Here is a 23,034-nt window from a genome sequence, read left to right on the forward strand (position 1 = left end):
GACCTCTTACACTGAGACACCAAATCCAGGAACCTCTTACACCGAGGGACCAAATCCAGGGACCTCTTACACCGAGGGACCAAATCCAGGAACCTCTTACACCGAGGGACCAAATCCAGGAACCTCTTACACCGAGAAACCAAAGACATGAGCCACTTACACTGCGAGACAAAATCCAGGGACCTCTTACACCGAGACAAAATCCAGGGACCTCTTACAGCGAGACACCAAATCCAGGAACCTCTTACACTGAGGGACCAAATCCAGGGACCTCTTACACCGAGGGACCAAATCCAGGAACCTCTTACACCGAGACAAAATCCAGGGACCTCCTACACCAAGGGACCAAATCCAGGAACCTCTTACACCGAGAAACCAAAGAGAGGAGCCGATTACACTGCGAGACAAAATCCAGGGACCTCTTACACCGAGACAAAATCCAGGGACCTCTTACACCGAGACACCAAATCCAGGGACCTCTTACACCAAGAAACCAAAGACAGGAGCCGCTTACACCGAGACACCAAATCCAGGAATCTCTTACACCGAGACAAAATCCAGGGACCTCTTACACCGAGACACTAAATCCAGGGACCTCTTACACTGAGACACCAAATCCAGGAACATCTTACACCGAGACACCAAATCCAGGGACCTCTTACACCGAGACAGCAAATCCAGTAACCTCTTACACTGAGAGACCAAATCCAGGAACCTCTTACATGGAGAGACAAAATCTAGAAAACTCTTAAACAAGAGACCAAATCCTGGGACCTCTTACACCAAGAAACCAAATCCAGGAACCTCTTACACTGAGACCGAAACCCACAGACATCTTACACTGAAAGACCAAATTCAGGATCCCTTACACTGAGAGACCAAATCCATTAACCTGTTACACTGAGAGACCAACTCCATGGATCTCATATACTGAGAGACCGAATCCAGGAGCCTCATACACTGAGAGACCAAATGCAGGAACCTCTTACACCAAGAGACCAAATGCAGGAACTTCTTACACCAAGAGACCAAATGCAGGAACCTCTTACACCAAGAGACCCAATCCAGGAACCTCTTACATGGAGTGCCCAAATACAGAAACCTCTTACACCAAGAGACGAAATGCAGGAACCCCTTGACAATGTTAGAAATGCAGGTCCCTTTAAGTGTAAACCAGGACAAGATTCAGAGTGGGTTGAGAGCAGGTGATTCTCACTGAAGCCTGTACTTAAAAGCTGGGGTTTTCCCCAGTATGGGAGCTTGCTTCTGGACAGGGAATGGATTTCAAAAGGGAAAAATGGAAACTGATATTGATACTGAACTATAGTGTAACAATAAAACAGTTGTGATTCACAGAATGTCTTTTGCTGTCTGAATCGGTAAATGAAAATCCACCTATTAGACACTTTGTATACCGACAGACCAAATCAGGAAGCTCTTATACCGAGGGACCAAATCTAGTGACCTCTCACACTGAGAGACAAAATCTAGAAAACTCTTAAATTAAGAGACCAAATCCTGGGACCACTTACACTGAAAGACCAAATCCATGAACATCTTACACCAAAAGACCAAATCGAGGAACCTCGTAGACCAAGAGATCTCTTACATCGACAGACCAAATCCTTGGATTGGTTAAACTCTGCGACTAAATCCAGAACCATGTAGATTGTAACAATAAACCCAGAAATCACTTACATTGATATTTAATGGGAATCATAGTTTTTTCTGTATAGGCACTGGTCATGGTGGTGAAACCAGATTCAATAGAAGCTAAAGGCAAATAATGAATGAAAATATGCCCGTGGAATTGGACAACAACAGGTGGCCATGGTTACATTATTGTCAGCAACCTTTTTCAGGCAGCCCAGTGCTTGGACATAAGAACATAAGAACTAGGAGTAGGAGTTGGCAATTCAGCCCCTCGAGCCTGCCCCATCATTCATTACGATCATGGCTGATCTCATTTCGGCCTCAACTCCAATTTCCCACCCTCTTCCCATAACCTTTCAACCCGTTACTAATTAAAAATCTGTCTACCTGCTCCTTAAATTTATTCAGCGTCCCGGCATCCACTGCACTCTGAGGTAGTGAATTCCACAGATTCAGGCCCTTTGAGAAAAGTAATTCCTCCTCATCTCTGATTTAAATCTACCACCCCTTAGCCTAAAACTATGGCCTCTCGATCTAGAATGCCCCACAAGGGGAAACATCCGCTCCACGTCTACTTTGTCTATCTCCTTTAGCATCTTATATACCTCAATTAGATCTCCTCTCATCCTTCTAAACTCTAGCGAGTATAGGCCTAAACTGTTCAATCCCTCCTCATAAGACAAGCCCCACATCTCTGGAATCAATCTAGTGAACCTCCTCTGAACCGCCTCCAGTGCAACTACATCCTTCCTCAAGTAAGGGGAATAAAACTGTGCACAGTACTCCAGGTGCGGTCTCACCAATGCCTTGTACAGTTGCAACAACACTTCCCTATTTTTATACTCTATTCCTTTAGCAATAAATGCCAAAATTCCATTTGCCTTCCTTATTACCTGCTGTACCTGCAGACTAGCTTTCAGCGATTCATGCACGAGGACACCCAGATCCCTCTGCACTGAAGCATTCTGAAGTTTCTCTCCATTTAAATAATAAGTCACCTTTTTATTCTTCTGACCAAAATGGATAACCTCACACTTATCCACGTTAAACTCCATCTGCCAAATTTTGGCCCATTCACCTAACCTGTCCATATCCATTTATAAATTTGTAAATTTTGTAAAGCAGCGTAACATCTTTATCTGCTGGGTTTTGTGCCATAATCTTACCTTCAAATATCCCTGATGTCTTTTTCTATGGGAAATACATTAATTTTAAAGGAGGGAGAAAATCAAACTCGGGTCAGAGAAAAGATTCCTTGGAAGAACAAGCTATAGGGCTCTTATGGAATTCACCTGTGTGAGGTTAAAATAAATGAAATGTGAAAAGACATATCTCGTGGCAATGGTGCTAACCACTAACTCCTAAATCTAACTCAAAAACAGAAAATGCTGGAAAAACTCAGCAGGTCTGGCAGCATTTGTGGAGAGAGAAACAGAGTTAACGTTTCGAGTCCGTATGACCTTTCTTCAGAGCCGTCACTGAGGGTCATACGGACTCGAAACATTGGCCAGAATTTTTCCGTTGGTGAGTTGGGGGTGAAATGAGCTGTCCGCCCGCCGACCTGTCAACAGCCGATTGAGGCCATTGACAGGATCATTAAGGTAGTTAAAGGCCCTGCCTGTCCACACTTAAGGCTGGCGGGTAGGCCAGGAGCCCCAGCGGCTTCTGAAAAAACATCAAACCTCATTCACTGGCGGGATGAGATTTCATGTCCGCTTTAAAAATGTTTAATAAATTTTATGTGATATTTATTAACACGTCCCATCTCATGTGACACTGTCACATGAGGGCGGCATGTTAATAATTTTTTTATTTTTCTATTTTTAAAGTTTCAAACACTGTCACCGATCTCCCTGAGACAGCACTTAGTCTCAGGGCTCAGGGAGCAGTGCGCTCTTTTGCACGCATGAGTGAAAGAGCGCACTTTGACAGATGGGGGATCCCCCCCACCCCCCCCCCCCCACCCCACACAGGGAGCGCTTAGCGTTTCCCGTCAGGAAGGCCGTTGGGCGGGCCGTAATTGGCCCACCCACTCAAAACGGCGGCGGGGCCCATTTCGGTTGCGGAGTTTGGCTGCCCACTGGCTGTCAGTCTGGTGGGGCCCACCCACCCTGGTGGGGCCCACCCACCCACCCATCAAGGGCTAAATTCTGCCCATTAACTCTGTTTCTCTCTCCACAGATGCTGCCAGACCTGCTGAGTTTTTCCAGCACTTTCTGTTTTGGTTTTAGATTTCCAGCATTCACAGTATTTTGCTTTCACCCTAAACCTAACGTCCTTATCCCCTAAATTCTAGCCTCAACAACTAACCTCAATCTTAACCACTATCCCTTGATGACCACTATCCCTAAATCGTATCATGTCAATAATGTGATGTAGGATGGTACTGTGCTGGCAACAGGCTTTCTGATTTCACCATTAATGCAGGTCAGCTGCTTTGTCAATAGTCAATCTGAACCCTGGGGTGATCAGGGGCAGGTGGTGGGCTCAGAAAAGATCACCTAAAGAGTTCTAGGAAAAAGTCCAAAGAGACATTCTGGGACCAATTTCAGCAGCACATTCAGGCATGATTGATCCTCTGAGATGGCCAAGGCGAGGTCCTGAGCTGAAACATCGCTTTAGCACAAGGTACCACCTTGGTAAAGCAGTTGAAGCCTGCACTGGGAACAGCTGCTTGAAGGCTCATTAACGGGCTGATTGCCACTTAAAATGCCTGCTGGCGCTCATTAAAAAGGCTGCACAACATTTTGGTGGCTAGCACTTGTCTTAACTCCCTCTCGGAACAGTGACCAGCTGTTTGAATCTAAAGATGGTATTGATATCAATTTTAAATGCTTCTTAAACAGATACTCAGTATTTCATGTTCACTTGCTGCTGACATTATGAAGAGGACTTCAGGAACTTTCTGAAACACTTTGTCAAGATTTCATCAACACTTTCGCAACGTTTATTTTGTAAATTCTCTGAGGACTTCATCTAAAAACAGTAAGTACAGTGTTACTCTACCTTGGTCACCTTATAGGTGTCACCAAGAGAAGGAGCATACTTAGTCATGGGCATCTTGCTAGAAACCCTCCGTGGCCTGGACAAGGAATGGCAGGAGGACATGAGGACAGGTAGAACAGCATCAGCTGCTCCAGGAGAGAGAGACAGGAGGTTGAGGTGGACTCTTTTTGTCCTGTAGCTACAGGAAATCTCTCCTCCTCTACTTCTCCTCTATCAGGATCTCCAGTGCCACTTCCAAGAGCCTATATGCCCTCTCCCTTGATCTTTGAGTAATCCTGCTATGTGTTGCTGTCAGTCAGTCAGAACCCTCCACAACTTCAGTGGAAGCAGGTGCAGAAACCCACATGTACACTCCACAAAAATTGGATCTATCAGCGCTTGAGTGCTGAACCTGCAGATGTCTGTTTTAGCAAGTTCAATTTATAGTAATCAGAAATTAGGACCAAAATTGGGTGCTAAATCCAGACTTTGAAAGAGGCATGTCTGATTAACATAGCATCCATTTAGTGTGTATTTTTACCCTTTGTCCAAAATAACCCTAACTATATTTGAACAAAATAAAAGTAAAGCACACCGATTGCCATGGGAAGGTAGGACACATCTTTTCCCCTCTTCTTGTGGTTTCCTGCCTCATTGTGAAGGACCCAGAGAGAATGCTTGCTAGGTATATACAGCAGAGTGTTATGTGCTTGTGGCTTAGAACTAATAATCACTAAGTTAACAGTTGGAGGGATCTGATCCAAAACTGTATCCTCTCATTTTGTGTTGGGGATCTAATGTCTGACTGCACCAGGTCACATTTCTACTTTCTGACTGCATCTTCTCACATTTCTTCTAGATCAACTTCCTAGTTTAATAGTCTTATAAATGAAGGAATGGCAGGGCAGTTCAGACCTGGGGAGTGCACATCCTGCTCAATGTGGGAACTCCAGGATGCTTCTCATGTCCTGGCTACCCTTATGTGCAAGAAATGTTGTCAGCTGCAGCTGTTCAAGCTGTGGGTTTTGGAGCATCACTGCAGAGGTTCAGAGGTTCACGGATAGCGTGTCTCTGGATGTGGTCACCCTGCAGCTTAAGAGTTATGCAGGGACAGAGGGAATAGGTGAATGCCAGGCAGTCAAGAAGGACCAGGCAGGTAGTGCAGGGATCCCCCTGAGTGCATCCCACTCTCCAACCAATATTCAGTTGTGAATAGTGATGAAAGTGATGGTTCCCTTGGGGAGTGCAGCCAGAGCCAAGTTCATGACACCATGGCTGAGGGGGTAGGGAGGTGGGGGGGGTGGGGGTGGACGTGCCGGGAGGGGGGGCCATGAGGTAGTTTGGAAGAGCAACAGTGATAGGGAATTCAATAGTCAAAGGAACAGGTGGGTGATTCTGTGGTCACAGATGTGAATCCAGGATGGTTTGTTGCCTCCCTGGTGCCAGGGTCAAGGATGTCACTGAACAGCTGCAGAGCACGCTGAGAGGGGAGGGTGAACCGCCAGCAGTCTTGGTCCACATCAGCACCAATGACATAGGTAGAAAGAGGGATGTGGTCCTGCAGTCTGAATTTCGGGAGCTAGGTAGAAAATTAGCAAGCAGGACCCCAGAAGTAGTGATATCCGGATTACTCCTGGCACCATGCACAAGTGAGTGAAATAGGAGGGTAAAGCAGATGAATGCGTGGCTGGACAAATGGTACAGGAGGGAGGGCTTTAGATTCCTGGGACATTGGGATCAGTTCTGGGGACTTTAGTACCCATACAGGCCAGATGGTTTGTACCTGAACAGAGCTGGGACGAATTTTCTTGCAGGGTAATTTGCTGGAGCTATTGGGGAGGGCTTAAATTAACTTGGCAAGGATGTGGGAACTAGGAGGTAACATCGGAGAGGAATACCAAGGTACGAAGAAATTTGGGAAAGACAGACAGTGCTAAAGTGGAAGATGGTGAAGTATTAGGACAGAGTAAGATGGAATGTAATAAAGCCTAAATTAGAGTTACTGTGCATGTGTGTGAATGTGTGGAGTATGATGAATGAGCTGTGAGTGTTGATAGCCATGTAGAAACATGATGTGTGGCTGTAACAGAGAGATGGCTCAAAGAAGGGCTGGACTGGGTGTTAAATATTCCTGATACAGGTGTTCAGGAAAAATAGGGAAGGAAAGAAAAGAGGGGTAGCATTATTGAATAAGCAGTATATTGTAGTGCTGAAAAAAGATGTCCCAGAGCAGTCAAGGACAGAATCTATTTGGTTAGAGCTAAGAAACAGTAGAGGTACCATTACAATGCTGGGTGTATTCTATAGACAACCAACTAGCAGGAAAGATGTAGAGGAACACATTTGTAAGGAAGTTACAGAGAAGTGCAAGAGTACTTATAATGGGTGAGTTTAAGTATCCTAATAGAGGCTAGGATAGTAGCAATGTAAAGGGCAGTGAGAGGGGCAAGAGTTCCTAGAGTGTGTTCAGGAAAATTTTCAACAGCAATATGCTTCCAGTCCAACAAGAAAGGAGGCACTGCTAGACCTGGTTCTTGGAAATGAGGTGGGCCAAGTGGATCAAGTGTCTGTAGGGGAAACATTTAGAGGACAGTGACCATTGTATCATAAGGATTAGGTCAGCTATGGAAAAGGACAAGCAGCAATCCAAAGTAAGAATAATTAATTGGGAGAGGGCAAACTTTAATGGGATGAGAATGGATCTGGCCCAGATAAATTGAAATCAATGATTAGCCAGCAAAACAGTAACTGAACAATGGGCTGCCTTTAAAAAGGAGATAGTTCAAGTACAGTCAAGGTTCATTCCCACGAGGCGAAAAGGTAGGGCAAATAAATCCAGAGCTCACTGGGTGATAATGGAGATAGAAAGATGAAGTGGAAAAAGAGTGTATATGACAGATGTCAGGTGGATAATACAAGTGAGAATGAGGGTCAATACAGAAGGTTCAGAGGGGAAGTGAAAAAAATAAGAGAAGCAAAGAGAGGGAATGAGAGGAGACTGATAGCTAACATAACAGGGAATCCAAAAGTTTCCTATAGGTATAGGAATAGTAAAAGGGTGGTGAAAGAAGAAGTGGGACTGACTGGGATCTAAAAAGAGATCCAGGCAGGGGGCATGGCTGAAGTATCAAATGAGTACTTTGCATCTGTCTTTACCAAAGAATAGTATGCTGCCTGCGTCATGGTGAAAGAGGAGGTAGCTGAGACACTTGATGGGTTAAAAATTGATTTAAAAAGGAGGTATTAGACTGGCTGTACTTAAAGTTGACAAGTTACCAGCATCAAATGAAATTCATCCAAGGATACTGAGGAAAGTGCGGGTGGAAATTGTGTCGGCATTGGCCATAATTTTCCAATCTATCTTAGATACAGGGGTGGTGCCATAACACTGGAAAACTGTAAATTTTTTCATAAAAGGGTGTAAGGATAAGCCAAGCAACTACAGCAGTCAGTTTAACCTCAGTGATGGGAAAGCTTTTAGAAATGATAATTCAGGACAAAATTGATAGTCACTTGGCAAATGCGGGTTAATTAAGGAAAGCCAGCATGGATTTATTAAGGGCAAATTATTGTTAACTAACTTGCTTGAGTTTTGTGATGAGGTAACAGAGAGGGTTGATGAGGGTAATGTGGTGTACATGGACTTCCAAAAGGGATTTGACAAAGTGCCACACAACTGACTTGTGAGCAAAGTTATAGCTCATCAAATAAAAGGAACAATAGCAACATGGAAATTGGCTGAGTGACTGAAAAGAGAGAGTAGTGGTTAATAGATGTTTTTCAGAGTGGAGGAAGGTTTATAGTGGGATTCCCCAGGGGTCAGTGTTAGAACCCTTGCTCTTCCTGATATATATTAATGATTGAGACTTGGGTGTACAGGGCACAATTTCAGAAATTGTGTCTGACCCAAAACTTGGAAGTTTATGAACTGTGAGGATGATAGTGTAGAACTTCCAAGGGCCATAGACAAGTTGGTGGAATGGGCAGACAAGTGGCGGATGAAATTTAATACAAAGAAGCGTGAAGAACAGGGGAGGCAATATAAAATAAAGGGTGCAATTCTAAAGGACGTGTAGGATCAGAGAGACCTGAGTGTATAGATGCACAAATCACTAAAGCTGGCAAAGCAGGTTGAGATGGTGGTAAATAAAGCATATGGCACCTTGGGCTTCTTAAATAGGGTCATAGAGTACAGAAGCAAGGAAGTTATGATAACCCTGTATAAAACGCTGGTTCGCCCTCAACTTGACTATTGCGTTCAGTTCTGGTCACCACACTTCGGGAAGGATGCAAAGCCATTGGAGAGAGCACAGAAAAGATTTTCACGAATGGTTCCAGGATGAGGAACTTCAGTTACATAGTTTGGAGAAGCTGGGTCTGTTTTCCTTGGAGAAGGTTGAGAGGAGATGTGCTACGGGTGTCGGGGAAGGTGGTGGCACAGTGGTAATGTCACCAGACTCTTAATCCAGGTGCCCAGGTTAATACTCTGGGGACATGGGTTCAAATCTCACCATTTAAATTAAATTAATAAAAAAAATCTGGAATTAAAAGGTAATAATGACCATGAAACAATTGTTGTAAAAATCCATCTAGTTCACTGATGTCCATTCGGGGAGGAAATGTGCCATCCTCACCTGGTCTGGCCTACATGGGGAGAATTTTTGGCTCGGCGAGTGGGGATGGGACGTAACTTAAATAATAGAATACTGAGACATAAAATGACGCGGGGTGATGTCAGGTGTGCCTCCTGATGTCATCACGCGTCATTTAGATTTTCAGTTCGGTGGGCAGGCAGCCGACTTGGCTGAACTTTCAAAGGCCTGTTAAGGCTATTAATTAACTAATTAGTTAATTGAGAAAGCTGCCCGTCCAACCTTAAGGTTGGTGGGCAGGTGAATAGCCCAGGCGGCCTTCGCATTTTTCATGGAACCTCATCCATGGGTGGGACGAGATTTCATGAACTGTTTATAAGTTAAATACATTTTTTCATTAAAGTTCATTGACATGTCCCAGCTCATTTTTAAAAACTTAACACTTACCTACCTGAGGCACCTCTGTGCGAAAGAGCGCATTCCCGACTCAGGGAACCCCATCCCCCCTGCCCGCACAGGGACCGCACAGTTTGGGTTCTGCCAGGGCCACTCAGCTCCTGACCTCATTACAGCCTTGGTTCAAACATGGACAAAAGAGCTGAACTCCTGAGGTGAGGTGAGAGTGACTGCCCTTGACATCAAGGCAGCATTTGACCGAGTGTGGCATCAAGGAGCCCTAACAAAACTGGAGTCAATGGGAATCGGGGGGAAAACTCTCCACTGGTTGGAATCATACCTAGCACAAAGGAAGATGGTTGTGGTTGTTGGAGGTCAGTCATCTCAGCTCCAGGACATCACTGCAGGAGTTCCTCAGGGTAGTGTCCTCGGCCCAACCATCTTCAGCTGCTTCATCAATGACCTTCCTTCCACCATAAGGTCAGAAGTGGGGATGTTCACTGATGATTGCACAATGTTCAGCACCATTCATAACAGGCAATGACCATCTCCAATTTGAAAGAATCCAACCATCTCCCCTTGACATTCAATGGCATTACCATCACTGAATCCACTACTATCAACTTTCTGGGTGTTACCATTGACCAGAAATTGAACTGGACCAGCTATACAAGTACTGTGGCTACAAGAGCAGGTCAGAGGCTGGGAATTCTGCAGAGAGTAGCTTATCTCCTGATTCCCCAAATCCTGTCCACCATCTTCAAGGCACAAGGCAGGAGTGTGATGGAATACGCTCCACTTACCTGGATGAGTGCAGCTCCCACAATACTCAAGAAGCTCGACAACATCCAGGGCAAAGCAGCCTGCTTGATAGGTAACCCATCTACCACCTTCAACGTCCATTGCCTCGACCACCAATGCACAGTAGCAGCAGTGTGTACCATCTACAAGATGCACTGCAGAAACTCAACAAGGCTCCTTCGACGGCACATTCCAAACCCACAACCTCTATCATCTAGAAGGACAAGGGCAGCAGACAGATGGGAACATCACCACCTGCAAATTCCCCTCTAAGTCACTCACCATCCTGACTAGGAACTATATTGCTGTTCTTTCACTGTCTCTGGGTTGAAATCCTGGAACTCCCTTCCTAACAGCACTGTGAGTGTACCTATACCACATGGACTGCAGTGGTTCAAGAAGCTAGCCCACCGCCACCTTCTTAAGGGCAACTAGGGATGTGCAGTAAATGCTGGCCTAACCAGCAATGCCAATGAAAGACTATTTTATAAAATCATGAAGGGTCTGGATATGGTTGATAGACAAAACTTGTTCCCACTGGTGGGAGAATTGATAACTTGAAGACACCAACTTAAGGTAGTTGGCAAAAGAAGAAACGATGACATGAAAAACATTTTTAGGCAGCGAGTCATTAGGATCTGGAATGCAGTGCCTGAATGTGTGGTAGAGGCAGATTCAATCGTGCCTGTCAGAAGAGACTTGAATCATTATCTGAAGAGGAAAGATTTTCAGGACTATCGGGAAAATGCAGGGGTGTAGCACTAGGTGCCTTACTCTTTCAGAGAACTGGCACAGACATGACAGGCTGAATGGCCTCCTTCTCTGCTGCAACCAATCTATGATTGTATGTTCTCACATTTCTTGGATGGGATCTGATGAATGATTGTATCCTCTCACATCTCCTCAAGAGGATCCACTGCCTGACCATATTTCTTGGAAGGGTCTACATCTTACTGCATCTTCTCACTTTTTGGAACAACTATTTCCTGACTGCATTGTCTTCAATTCCCTGTAGCACTCTGATTCCTGGCTGCACTGTCTCACATTTCTTGTTCAGGGTCTACTTCGGTACTGCATCTCCCCAGATTTCTTGGTGGTGACTTATTGCCTGACTGGGTCCTCTCATACTTCTTGGACGGCATCCACTGCCTGAATGAACACTGTCACTTTTGTAGAAGGGACCTAAGACCATAAGACGTAGGAGCAGAAGTAGGCCATTCGGCCCATCAAGTCTGCTCTGCCATTCAATGAGATCATGGCTGATCTGATAATCCTCAACTCCACTCTCCTGCCTTTCCCCACATCCCTCTGTAGACTCTTTGTGTCATCCTCACCACTTGCCTTCCCAACTATTTTTGTGTCATCTGCAAACTTGGCAATAGTACATTCATTTCCCTCATCCAAGTCATTAATATATATTGTAAATAATTGTGGCCCCAGCACTGATCCCTGTGACACTCCACTAGTTACAGGTTTCCATCTGAAAATGCCCCCCTTATCCCAACTCTCTGTCTTCTATTAGTTAGCCAATCCTCTATTCATGCTAATATACTACCCCCAACACCATGGGCTCTTATCTTACTAATTAGCCTTATGTGCAGTACCTTATTGAATACCTTTTGGAAATCAAAATATATTACATCTACTGGTTCCCCTTTATCTATCCTGCTTGTTACCTCTGCAAAGAATTCTAATAAATTCGTCAGGCATGATTTCCCCTTCATGAAGCCATGCTGATACTGCTTGATTATATTATGTATTTCTAAATGCTCTGCTATTACATCCTTTATAATTGACTGTAACATTTTCCCAATGACAGATGTTAAGCAAATTGGCCTACAGTTACCTGTTTTTTGTCTCCCTCCCTTTTTGAATGAGGGTGTTACACTGGCAGTTTTCCAATCCTCTGGGACTTTTTCAGAATCTAATGTTTCTTGGAAGATTACTACCAGTGAATCCACTATCTCTGTAGCTACTTCCTTTAATATCCAAGGATGCAACCTATCGGGTTCAGGGGGCTTAGCAGCCTTTAGCCCCATTAGTTTCCTGAATACTTTTTCTCTCGTGATAGTTATTTTATTTATTTCCTCTCCCCCCCCCCCCAACCACTTTTTCCCCTTGATTATTTAGTATTTTTGGAATGCTATTGGTGTATTCTACCATGAAGACTGATGCGAAGTTTTTCTCTGCCATTTCCTGGTTCCCCATTATTACTTCCCCAGCCTCATTCTCTGAGGGGCCTATGTTCACTTTGGCCTCTCTCTCCCTTTTTATATATTTAAAGAAGCTCTTACTGTCTGTTTTTATATTACTTGCTAGTTTACCCTCAAAGTCCTAATTACCTACCTAATTCCTGATTTCATGCTCTGTAGGGGATTTACTTCTTGGCTGAGCCCTGCTTTTGCCTAACTCTTTAAGGAGCAGATCTATTGTCTGACTGCATCCCCTCTCATGTTAAAGGAAATCTACTTCCTGGCTTGATCCCACATTTTAAGAGATTGTTATGATTCCTGTGGGGAATCTGTAAACAAAAGTAACCAAATTTATTGAATGACCTCCAAATGAAGAAATTACCAACGAGATTCCACTTTTTGTAGCCTTTACTTTAACACAAATCTGAACCAATGCAAATTACACATGAATTAACAGGCAAAGGATACTCCACATAAAAAAGTAAACTTCACATTAAATAATCGATGTAACAAATTAAATAGTTGTTACCTCATACACAACCACAAGCATTCACATCACTCGCTGCAGTAATATGGCATTACATACCTACACAATTCCACAATATGCTGTTCTTTATTCACACAGGCTAGGTTAAGAGCCTTATCTGACAACAGCTTTAACCTTTGAGTTTCACGGGTACGATTATTCAGCCAGGCACACTTCTATGAACCTGCTCTCCCTCCGGTCACGACAGTCCTGATGGTATAGCTCTTCAGGGTTTCTTTTGAACAGACCAACCAACATCACCCCAGTTCATGATTTGGCCCTATCTGAGAAAACACCCAGGTCTTTAGCTTCTCTGAGATATTCACACAGCTTTCCAGGTTTAAAACCATTTTGGCCAGCTCACAGAGTACCTCCAAGACCTTCTGTCTCCTTTCCTGCAAAACAGAAAAACTGATCTCTTCCTGAGAGTGATTTGCTTCTTCTCCTCACAGAAATTCATTGAAAGTTCCTCTTTCTGTCTGCTTTCTCTCTGTGTCTATACCTGTGCAGCTCCAGTTCCTCTACTTGGAGCTATCCTTTACATCTGCCAGTCACACAGCTTCCAACTTAATTTCTGGTTGCTACTGCTTCCAGGTCAAGGGTTGCCAGATCACATGGACCAGTTTTTCTTATTAACCAAGAAAATTACAATTGATCCCTTTGCAATTGAGGCAAACTCTTAAAAGTCCTTTTCAAATTCTTAAAAATAATTACAGATTCCGCAGATCTTTTAAAGAAACTATAAATTTCCGTTAATGTACTGCTTCCAGGTCGAAATCTGTCGCAAGATCAATGAGCTTATTCTATCCTTACCTTTCTTGGATGGGATCTACTTCCTGACTGCACCTTTTCATATTTCCTGGAGTAAACCTATTACATCCTCTCACATCTCAAGTCGGAGTCTCCTGTCAGATTCCATATTTCTTGGCATGGACCTACTTCCTGACTGAGTCCTATCACATTTCTTGGATGGGAAATGCTTTCTGACTGCACTTCCTCAGATTTTATGATGGTGATCTGCTGCCTGTTTGCACCTTACTCACATTTCTAGGATGGTGTTTACTTTTGTGGTGCATGTTTCCACATTACTTGCAGGTATCTACTTATTGACTGCACCCTTTCACAATTCCCAATGCAATTTATTATCTGACTTCACGCCTCATGCGTATTGGAATTAAACTAATCACTGGTAGCATCCTCTCAGATTGTTGAAGGAGATCTAAATCCTGATTGCATCCTCTTGTACTTCCTGGAAGGTTCTAATTTGTGGCTGCCACATCTCATATTTCTGGAAGAGAATCTACTTCCTGATTGCACCCTTGCACATTTGCGAAAGGATCTACTTCCTGATTCCACTCTGTCACATTTCTTGGAAGGAATGTAGTTCCTGACTCGATCCTCTCACATTTTGTGGAGGGGATCTACTTCTTTCATTACCTGGAGAGAATCCCCTGCCTGACTATAGTCTCCCTCCCTCTCTCATTCCATGGAAAGTATCTACGGTCTGATTCTATCCTCACTCATTCTGTGGAGAAAATCTACTGTCTGTTTGCATGATCTCACATGCCATGGAAATAATTTAGTAGTCCACTATACCTTCTCACATGCCATGGAGGGGATCTGTTGTCTGACTGAACCCTTACTCTGTCAGTGGAAGGCTCGAATTGGATGGAAAGTTAGCGGTCCCATCAAGTGGCTTCACTACTCATCAACTCGCCTACTCAGTTTGGGTTCTGTCAGGACCAGTCAGCTCCAGACCTTATTACAGCCTTGGTCCAAGCAAGGAGAAAAGGGCTAAATTCTAGAGGTGAGCTGAAAGTGACTGCCCTTAATATCAAGGCAGCATTTCACCAAGTATAGCATCAACATCCATTTCACATCAGTGATGAGTAAGGTTTTAGAAACAATACTCAGGGGGAAAAATCAGCAGGCACTAGGGGTGGTTTGAGTTAATGAAGGAGAGCCAGCATGGATTTATAAAAGACAGATCATGTTTGACTAATCTAATTGAATTTTTGATGAAGTAACAGAGAGGGATGATGAAGGTAATGTGATGGATGTTGTCTATATGGATTTTAAGAAAGTGTTTGACAAAGTATCACATAAAAAGCTGTTTAACAAAATTAAGACTCATGGAATAGGAGGGTCAGTGTTTAAAAAAATGGCTGAAAGAGCAGAAAACAGTGAGTCATGTTAGATGGTTGTTTTTTAGACTGGAGGGTGGTAGATTGTGATGTTCCCCAAGGGTCAGTGCTAGGACCACTGCTTTAAATTATTTGGACATTGAAATATGGGTAAAATTTCAAAATGTGCCGATGATACCAAACTTGGAGGAGTGGCAAACAGTGAGGATGATACTAATCAACTGCAGCAAGATATCGATAGGCTGGCACAGCGGACAGACAAATGGGAAATGGAATTTAATACTGAGAAGTTTGAGGTGATGCATTTTGGCAGAAGGGATAGGGAGAGGCAATATAGACTTAATGGCACAATTCTAAAGAGTGTGCAGAGAGGGATCTGGGGGTTCATGTGCAGAGATCTTTGAAGGTGACAGGATATATTGAGAGAGTGGTAAGCAAAGCAATGGGATCTTGATCTTCATAAATAGAGGCATTGAGTATGAAAGCAGGGAAGTTCTGCCGAACCTTTATAAAGCTCTGGTTAGGTCCCAACTAGAGTATTGTGTCCGGTTCTGGTCACCACACTTTAGGAAGGAAGCACGAGAGGGTGCAGAGGAGATTTACCAGAATGGTTCCATTCCTACAAGGTTAGGCTGGAGAAGCTGGGGTTGTTCTCCTTGGAGCAAAGGAGATTGAGGAGAGATTTGATAGAGGTGTACAAGATTATGACAGGTTTGGATAAGGTAGATAAAGAAAACTGTTCCCATTGGTTGATGTGACAAGGATTAGGGGGGAACAGATTTAAGGTTTTGTGCAAGAGATGCAGGGGGGAATGTGAGGAAGAACTTGTTAAGTCAGTTGGTGTAATGAGCTAGAACTCACTGCCTATGAGGGTGGTGGAAGTGGAGACGGTGAATGATTTCAAAAGGAAATTGGATGGGCATTTCAGGGAAAAAAACTTGCAGGGCTACAGGGGAATGGGATTGTCTGGATTTCTCCACTGAGAGCTGGCATGGCCCCAGTGGGCCAAATAGCCTCCTTCAAAGCCATAATGACTCGATAACTCTGTGAAAGAATCTTAGCAAAACTGGAGTCGATGGGAATCAGGGGGAAAACTCTCCAATGGTTGGAGTCATACCTAGCACAAAGGAAGATGGTTGTGGTTGTTGGAGGTCAGTCATCTCAGCTCCAGGACATCACTGCAGGAGTTCCTCAGGGAAGTGTCCTCGGCCCAACCATCTTCAGCTGCATCATCAATGACCTTCCTTCTATCATAAGGTCAGAAGTGGGGATGTTCGCTGATAAATTGCACAATGTTCAGCACCATTTGCAACTCCTCAACAAATGAAGAATTCTATGGCCATATGCCCAGAACCTGAACAATGTTCATGCTTGGGCTGATAAGTAACATTTGCACCGCACAAGTGGTGAGCAATGATCATCTGCAATAAGACAGAGGGCAGAATCATTAAGTGAGGTAGGGGGTAGGAAATAGGGCATTTTACCCTACAATAGCAGCTTTTTGTGCCGTATCATCCCATTCCCGGCGCGTCCCGTCTCATTAATACTGCATTCACGTGAAACACGCCACATCGCTGGCAGGCAAACTCAGATTTGCCCACCCCGCCGTCACCTCAGGCCTTCAGTAATCCGGGTGCCATGTTTAAAGGTTGCCCCTGTACAGACCTAGCTCTCTCTAAGGCATTGGAAGCTGTTGCAAAGTCATGGCTGCCAAAGGGAGGAAACATGCTGGCCCAAATTTAGCGACACATCCCTCGGGTGCCCACTGGACACTATGGAGGCCCGCCGTGAAGTCCTCTACCCCCTCTCTGGGCAAAGACCAGCAAGCAAGGTCACCAATCCAGCATGGGAGGTGGTGGCAGCGATGGTCAGTGCCAATGCCCTACAAAAGAGGACAGCCACCCAGTGCCACAAGAGGATGAATGATCTCCTCTGTTCCGCCAGGGTAAGTCACTCTTCTCATCACTCTCAACTCACACACTCACAAACCCATCACACACCCACAGGGCCCTCACTCACTGTCAGTGTGAGGGACATCACCATTCACTCTCACACAACTTCATTGTCCTCATCCCATCCATGGGACCACTCACCACCCACACATACTTATCATTGGCCTGGCAGGCATCCTGCTTACACTCTCTCCATCTGTATTCATGCAGGACAAGCTGGCACACAACAAGAGGGACAGGTCACAGACCGGTGGAGAAATGCCTGATATCAAGGTCCTCACAGACTTTGAAAACAGAGCCATCCAGCTGGCCGGCGATGACCGGGACTGGTCCTGTACTGACGGTGAGATCGGCGCTGCTCTACCAAGTGAGGATCCAGCAGTGCAACATCCATCAGACAACCATGCTGTGAGTGATGTGTCCTGTTTCACAGGGCAATGCCATGCACTGATTATCCCTCCTTGCTTTCACAGGCACATCCGGGAAGCAGCCAAGGGGTCCACAGCCCAGGGCCTCCAATCAAGCCTTGAAGACACCTTGGAAGAAGAATCTGATGACACCTCATTGAAAACCCATCCCAGCGCTACCCACACCCTCCACCAGCGCAGAGACATACATCTCGGTGGGACCTAGGTCTAAAACAGCCTTGGAATCACAATCTTGTGAGCACATCTGATCCACAGCAGGTGGAGGCAGGGACTTCCCAGGTCCATTGGACTGCATGCTGTACTCTCAGCTCTGGCACAGACATTCTCCTAACCCAGACTGCAAGGCTGCGCTGTTAGCTTGAACCATGGGGGAGACTGGTCCACACCTTAATAAAGACATTGCAAGGGGCTGTGAGGGTCTCCACCAGTGACTGCTCCATGACCACATTTCTCAAGGGAATTGTACAACTTGACCAGTCAGCCAATTGCAGGATGTCCAATGAGGTAGTGGAATCTAGGATGCAGGATTTGCTTCCTTTTCTTTCCTTCTCTGCCACTGCCCTGCCTCACCATTAAGATGTTGTGACTCAAAATGTGATGCAGCTTGATGGGCAAGTTGTCACCATTCTGAATGATTGGTCGGACTGAGAGATTGTGGCCAATGCCTCTGCTATTTTTTTCTTTGCTTCTTTCAACAAGCTAGAATACATTACATCCAGGCCAACTTTCAGGAATTGTCATTTTCATAAATCTTCCGTGTCTATTAATATCTTGTCCAAAACTTGCCTCTCCTCTTTTAGTGCAACCTTCATATCATTCACTTCCTTTGTGAAGACAGATGCAAAATACTCATTTAATTCCTATACCATGGCTTCTGCCGCTATAACTGAAGATTTCACTTTGGGTCTTAAATAGGCCCAACTTTTTCCCCAGCTAACTATTTACACTTTACATGTTTTAGAGTTTGGTTTAATGTTGCCTGCTAATCTTTTTTCATAGCCTCTCTTTGCCTCCCGTATTATTTTTTCTATTCCCTCTCGTACATTTCATAAATCTCCTTTCTCTGCTTTTTTAAAAATCATTCTTTCCTTCTTTTTGCAACAGAAATTCTGAACCAATCAAAAAGCTTGGACAAAAGCTTGATCTTTTAGTTAGACATCCATGAACTTATTGCAATCTATCATGACCAAAAAAGTGGAGGAGATATGTGTAGTGACAGTATATTCATGTTTTCACATATTTATATGTACATTGTGATGAGTTGGCTAAAACAAACTGGGATTATAATATATACAAAACTGCTTAAGAAATTTTTTTGCAGGTTGATTGGAAAATCTAAAACGTTTAATTCTCCACATTACTCCCATTCTGACCTCTCTGTCCTTGGCCTCCTGCAGGGTTCCAATGAAACTCAACACAAGCTCAAGGAACAACACCTCATCTTTTGATTAGGTGTTTTATAGTTTCCCAGACTCAACATTGAGTTCAATGATTTCAAACCATAATCACTGCCCCCATTTTGTTTCCTTTTTCATTACAAGTTTTGGTTTTACTCTGATTTTTCTACTTTTTGCTTTTGGATAGCAGTTGTTCACTTTTCTGCCATTCACACCTCCTCTAGGCACATTTTACTTGTCCCATTACTATTCCCTTCAGTCTTGCACCATGAACACTTTTGTCATTTAATCTCTCCTGTCTTCCACCTTTCACTGCCCTTCCCCTTTGTTCTTTTCTTCTTTCCTTCCTTGTTTCACTTGCTTAAAACCTGTTACATTTCTAACTTTTCCCAGTTCTGATTAAAGGTCATCGACCTGAAATGTTAATTCTGCTTCTCTCTCCACAGACGCTGCCAGATATGCTGAGCATTTCCAGCATTCTCTGCTTTATCTAAAATGCGGGGATTGGGTTGTAGTAGATGCAATTTAGTCTTTCTGCTATTGGGATGCCTGTTGTAGGTCCTCCCTCTTTTTTCAGTCCTACTAAGGGGCCTGGTTATCTTTCAACTTTAACTTCGAACAAAGGTTTATGCCTAAAAAGTTTAAGCTGCCTTTTCTCTTTGCAGATGCCGTGAGATCTTTTCAATCGATATGGTACACTCAACCAATTGTTCTTCAATCTAATATTCTTAAAATTTAAACTTGACCATTCACGTAGCCTGTTGAATGTAACGGAAATGCCACCGTATACGAAACTGTCTCTGTCCATCTCGCCCTGTCGCTTTGCCATTGTGGTGCAATCCCACGTGACACCAATCCAGCCCATCCATCTTCACACCTGGACCAATCAGGTTAGGACACTATGATCCTCGGACTCTAATTGGTCAAGTTTCCAGTTGCCACTCTCCCACCAAGTGGCTGCTTTTTCTTTCTGAATGACAGCTGTCAAACTCCCCCCCATCCCCAGGATGAGGTTTACTGGGGAGAGGGCCGGCCCAAAATAATCATTCACGAATGCATTTTTAATCACAAAAAGAAAGCAGCAAGTCGTTTAAATCCGACAGTTTCAGTGCAAGGTTGTCAAGTTTGACTGTCAAACAAAAGTTGAATTTAGAAACTGCTGGTGAGAGATAGGTCTGTTCGACTGAGATTGGGGACTAGACACAAGCTTGGAGGGAAATAAAGTACTAGGGCCCACACATAAAATAGGATTCAAATAAAACAACAAATATCGTTTATTGATCTCTTCTGGATTGAAATATTCAGGTTAAGAACACCCGCATCTAGAATTCAACACAAGTGATGAATTTTTGCCCACTGCAGCCCTAGTCCCTCAGTCTTTCAGTTACAGTCGGTCACTAAACCGGAGAAATGTATTTTGGTAACAGTGGTCAATGAATTAATCCCCGCTACACATTGGACTGTCCGCAGGGAGTGTAAGGGGCCTCCTGCACTCAACTGGGAGCAGGTCAGTCCGCACTGGAGCTAGCCTAAAGCTAGCCTAAAACATTTCAAAATCGGCGACAACTGTCACTGCCTCATGACTGGGAACACTTATAGCACATTCACTCCCTCGTACTTTTTGAAATTCACAAAACTGCGACAGGTGAACAAAGTATCAAATGCATTGTGATTATTTCAAAATAACACACTGAACACAGGCTGCTCTTAATCATGTTTACACAAATTCATCTTCTACATGTGACAATAGAAATATTACAGCACGGTGCACAGAGTCGTCCCTTAAACTGCTACGCAGGGCTTTTTCAGAGAAATCTGAATGACCTAATATTAGGCAGAAAAGACGCGTTATTGTTTAAAGAAATGTCTTTAAATATCTCCGATCGAGGAAAACACAACACAAAAATAATTCTGGAAGGTTCTTGGAGTTAAAGATAAAAGCTAGCAGGAGTTCTTCTGAAGTCCTACAACTTCACATTTCAACGGAACCTGCCAAGCATAAAGTAGCGTTTATTTTTCGCTGCAGTAGATTCTTGTTCTAGTTTGAGCTTGCAAAGAGAGAAAGGAAAAACCGGTCGGAAAGTGAAGCCCCCTGGAGTCCAAGGGATTGAATCTTGAAGAGAGAATACACACGTGAAACTTAAAATTCGGGAACAATCGCTAAAATAATTGTTTGATTTGAGTCCGTCTCAATTCTATTATAAGTTGTTAAGGGTACTTTTAAGGGTCTTGAGTTACTCTCCATGCCCTAGCTTCATCCGATCCTGAATATGTAGAATCAGACAGACTAAGAAACTCTTTTAAGCCCGGGACACCAGCTCCGGTACGAGCGATTTACTTTCTAAAAGTCTACATAAAACTTCACGAAAAGTGTGGCAACACTATTTATGCTTACTAAATTCAAAATGAACACTTTAACACTGTGTTATAACTGACTTCCAAAGCCTGTTTCTTAATTAAGAGAATTTTTTTAACAGTGAGGGTCTTTTAAACACAATGATAACGTTCACTCTCAATTTTCTTTTCAGAAAGTTCGTTTTTTCAAAAAAAAAGTACAGTATTTTGGGGCTTCAGGCTGGGCTGGAAGGAGGGGCTTTCGTGAATGGGGAGAGCAAGCAAAGGATTGGAGTGGGTCGGATTACAACTCGGCTGGGGGTCAAGGGGGTGGATCGGATTCACAAACAGTGGGGATATACGCAGTCATTGAAGGGAGAACGGACTTAAAACTGCGGTACCCGGCCCAGAGCAGAGAGCGCTGAGTTTCTGCTGGGGCCCGGTACTGGATACCTTTTTTACCCGTTCCAAGGTTGACTTTATGACGGCGCGGTAATCGTGGGACTCCTCTTCTCTCCTCATCCACATAACGATTCTGCATGTCTAATATTTAGATATGCTCAGGTTTGTGGACTCCCGAACATTAGTGCTGCTTGCAGCAACGCAAGCCATTCTATTAGCTGTTGTCAAATGCCAAAACGCAGATATTCGTAAGTATACTTTTTTCATTCTTCCAAAAAAATTGCATAATTTTGCTCGCAAAAAGCGAATACGTGTAAAGTAAAAGTTTGTGATCAGTTTACTAGAAGGGTCTTCAACTGTAAATTCAGAACTGAAAAGTCTGGGGGAAGGGAACAGAGGATTGCTTACTTCTGAAATATTTTATGATTCTTTTTATTTATTTTGTATTAAAAACGTATGTGGGACTGTTTAAAGGTAATTGGGGGAACGCATATGGAAGTGGGTTATGTATCTCTGTTGTATCGTGTCGGCATGAAACCTTCTTAAAGTTTGAAGCGAGATTTTTCTGAACTGTTGGGATTGTGGTGGTGGGGGTGAGAGAGAGGGGATTCCGGGGTTAAGGAGCAGGACTTTGCCCACTCCAAAGTATGAGCAGGTCCTGGGGAGAATGGTGTGTTTGAATGAGTAATCCACAACTAAACTGGAAAGCTTTAATCCGGCAGAACCGAAGTTCAGAATTTCTCCAGCCCATCGAAATTCCTTATTTAAAAAAAAACTTCAACGTCCAATTCCTGACATTTGAGGTTAGGAACCAGGAGAAAACTTTGCAGTCTGTTTAGGATACATTAACTTGGATCTTTGTTAAAGTCATCAAACCATATTAAGTGTGGAGTATGCAAGGAGAGCAGTGAAGCTGGGAAAGTGATGCTTTTATGAGAAATTGCTCCAAAAAATCTTGGAGTCTAGAACCGCTCCTGTGTCAAGTTTTGGCAGCCAAACCCATAAAACAGGCACTGGAGGAGAGCAAGAGGAAAGGTTGAAAAAAAAACCACACAAATTTTACGGTGTGGGATGGCGTGAGGAGAGGTAGAAATTGCAAGAGATTGATAGGTGGCCAGGCTGGAGGGGGTGGGGGGAGGGGGTCGGTGAAGCGCCTCCTCCAGAGGGGCCCAGCCTAGGGATCAAACAGCCCTGCCCAGCACCCTGACAGCCTGCTATTCACGGTGCACAAG

General features: G+C 44.0%; 1 protein-coding gene across 1 annotated transcript in view; it reads left to right on the forward strand.

Moving 5' to 3' along the window:
• The first annotated feature begins 21,822 nt into the window (after positions 1-21,822).
• The window catches only part of LOC121273278 (collagen alpha-1(II) chain), an 88,996-nt gene continuing 87,784 nt past the window's right edge, over positions 21,823-23,034 (forward strand). Inside the window, exon 1 of the mRNA XM_041180343.1 lies at positions 21,823-22,050. Within this exon, the coding sequence (XP_041036277.1) occupies positions 21,957-22,050 (94 nt within the window). The 5' untranslated portion in view covers positions 21,823-21,956. The remainder of the gene's footprint in view (positions 22,051-23,034) is intronic.

This window comes from Carcharodon carcharias, chromosome X (genome assembly GCF_017639515.1).
Source record: "Carcharodon carcharias isolate sCarCar2 chromosome X, sCarCar2.pri, whole genome shotgun sequence".
Classification (NCBI taxonomy): Eukaryota; Metazoa; Chordata; class Chondrichthyes; order Lamniformes; family Lamnidae; genus Carcharodon; species Carcharodon carcharias.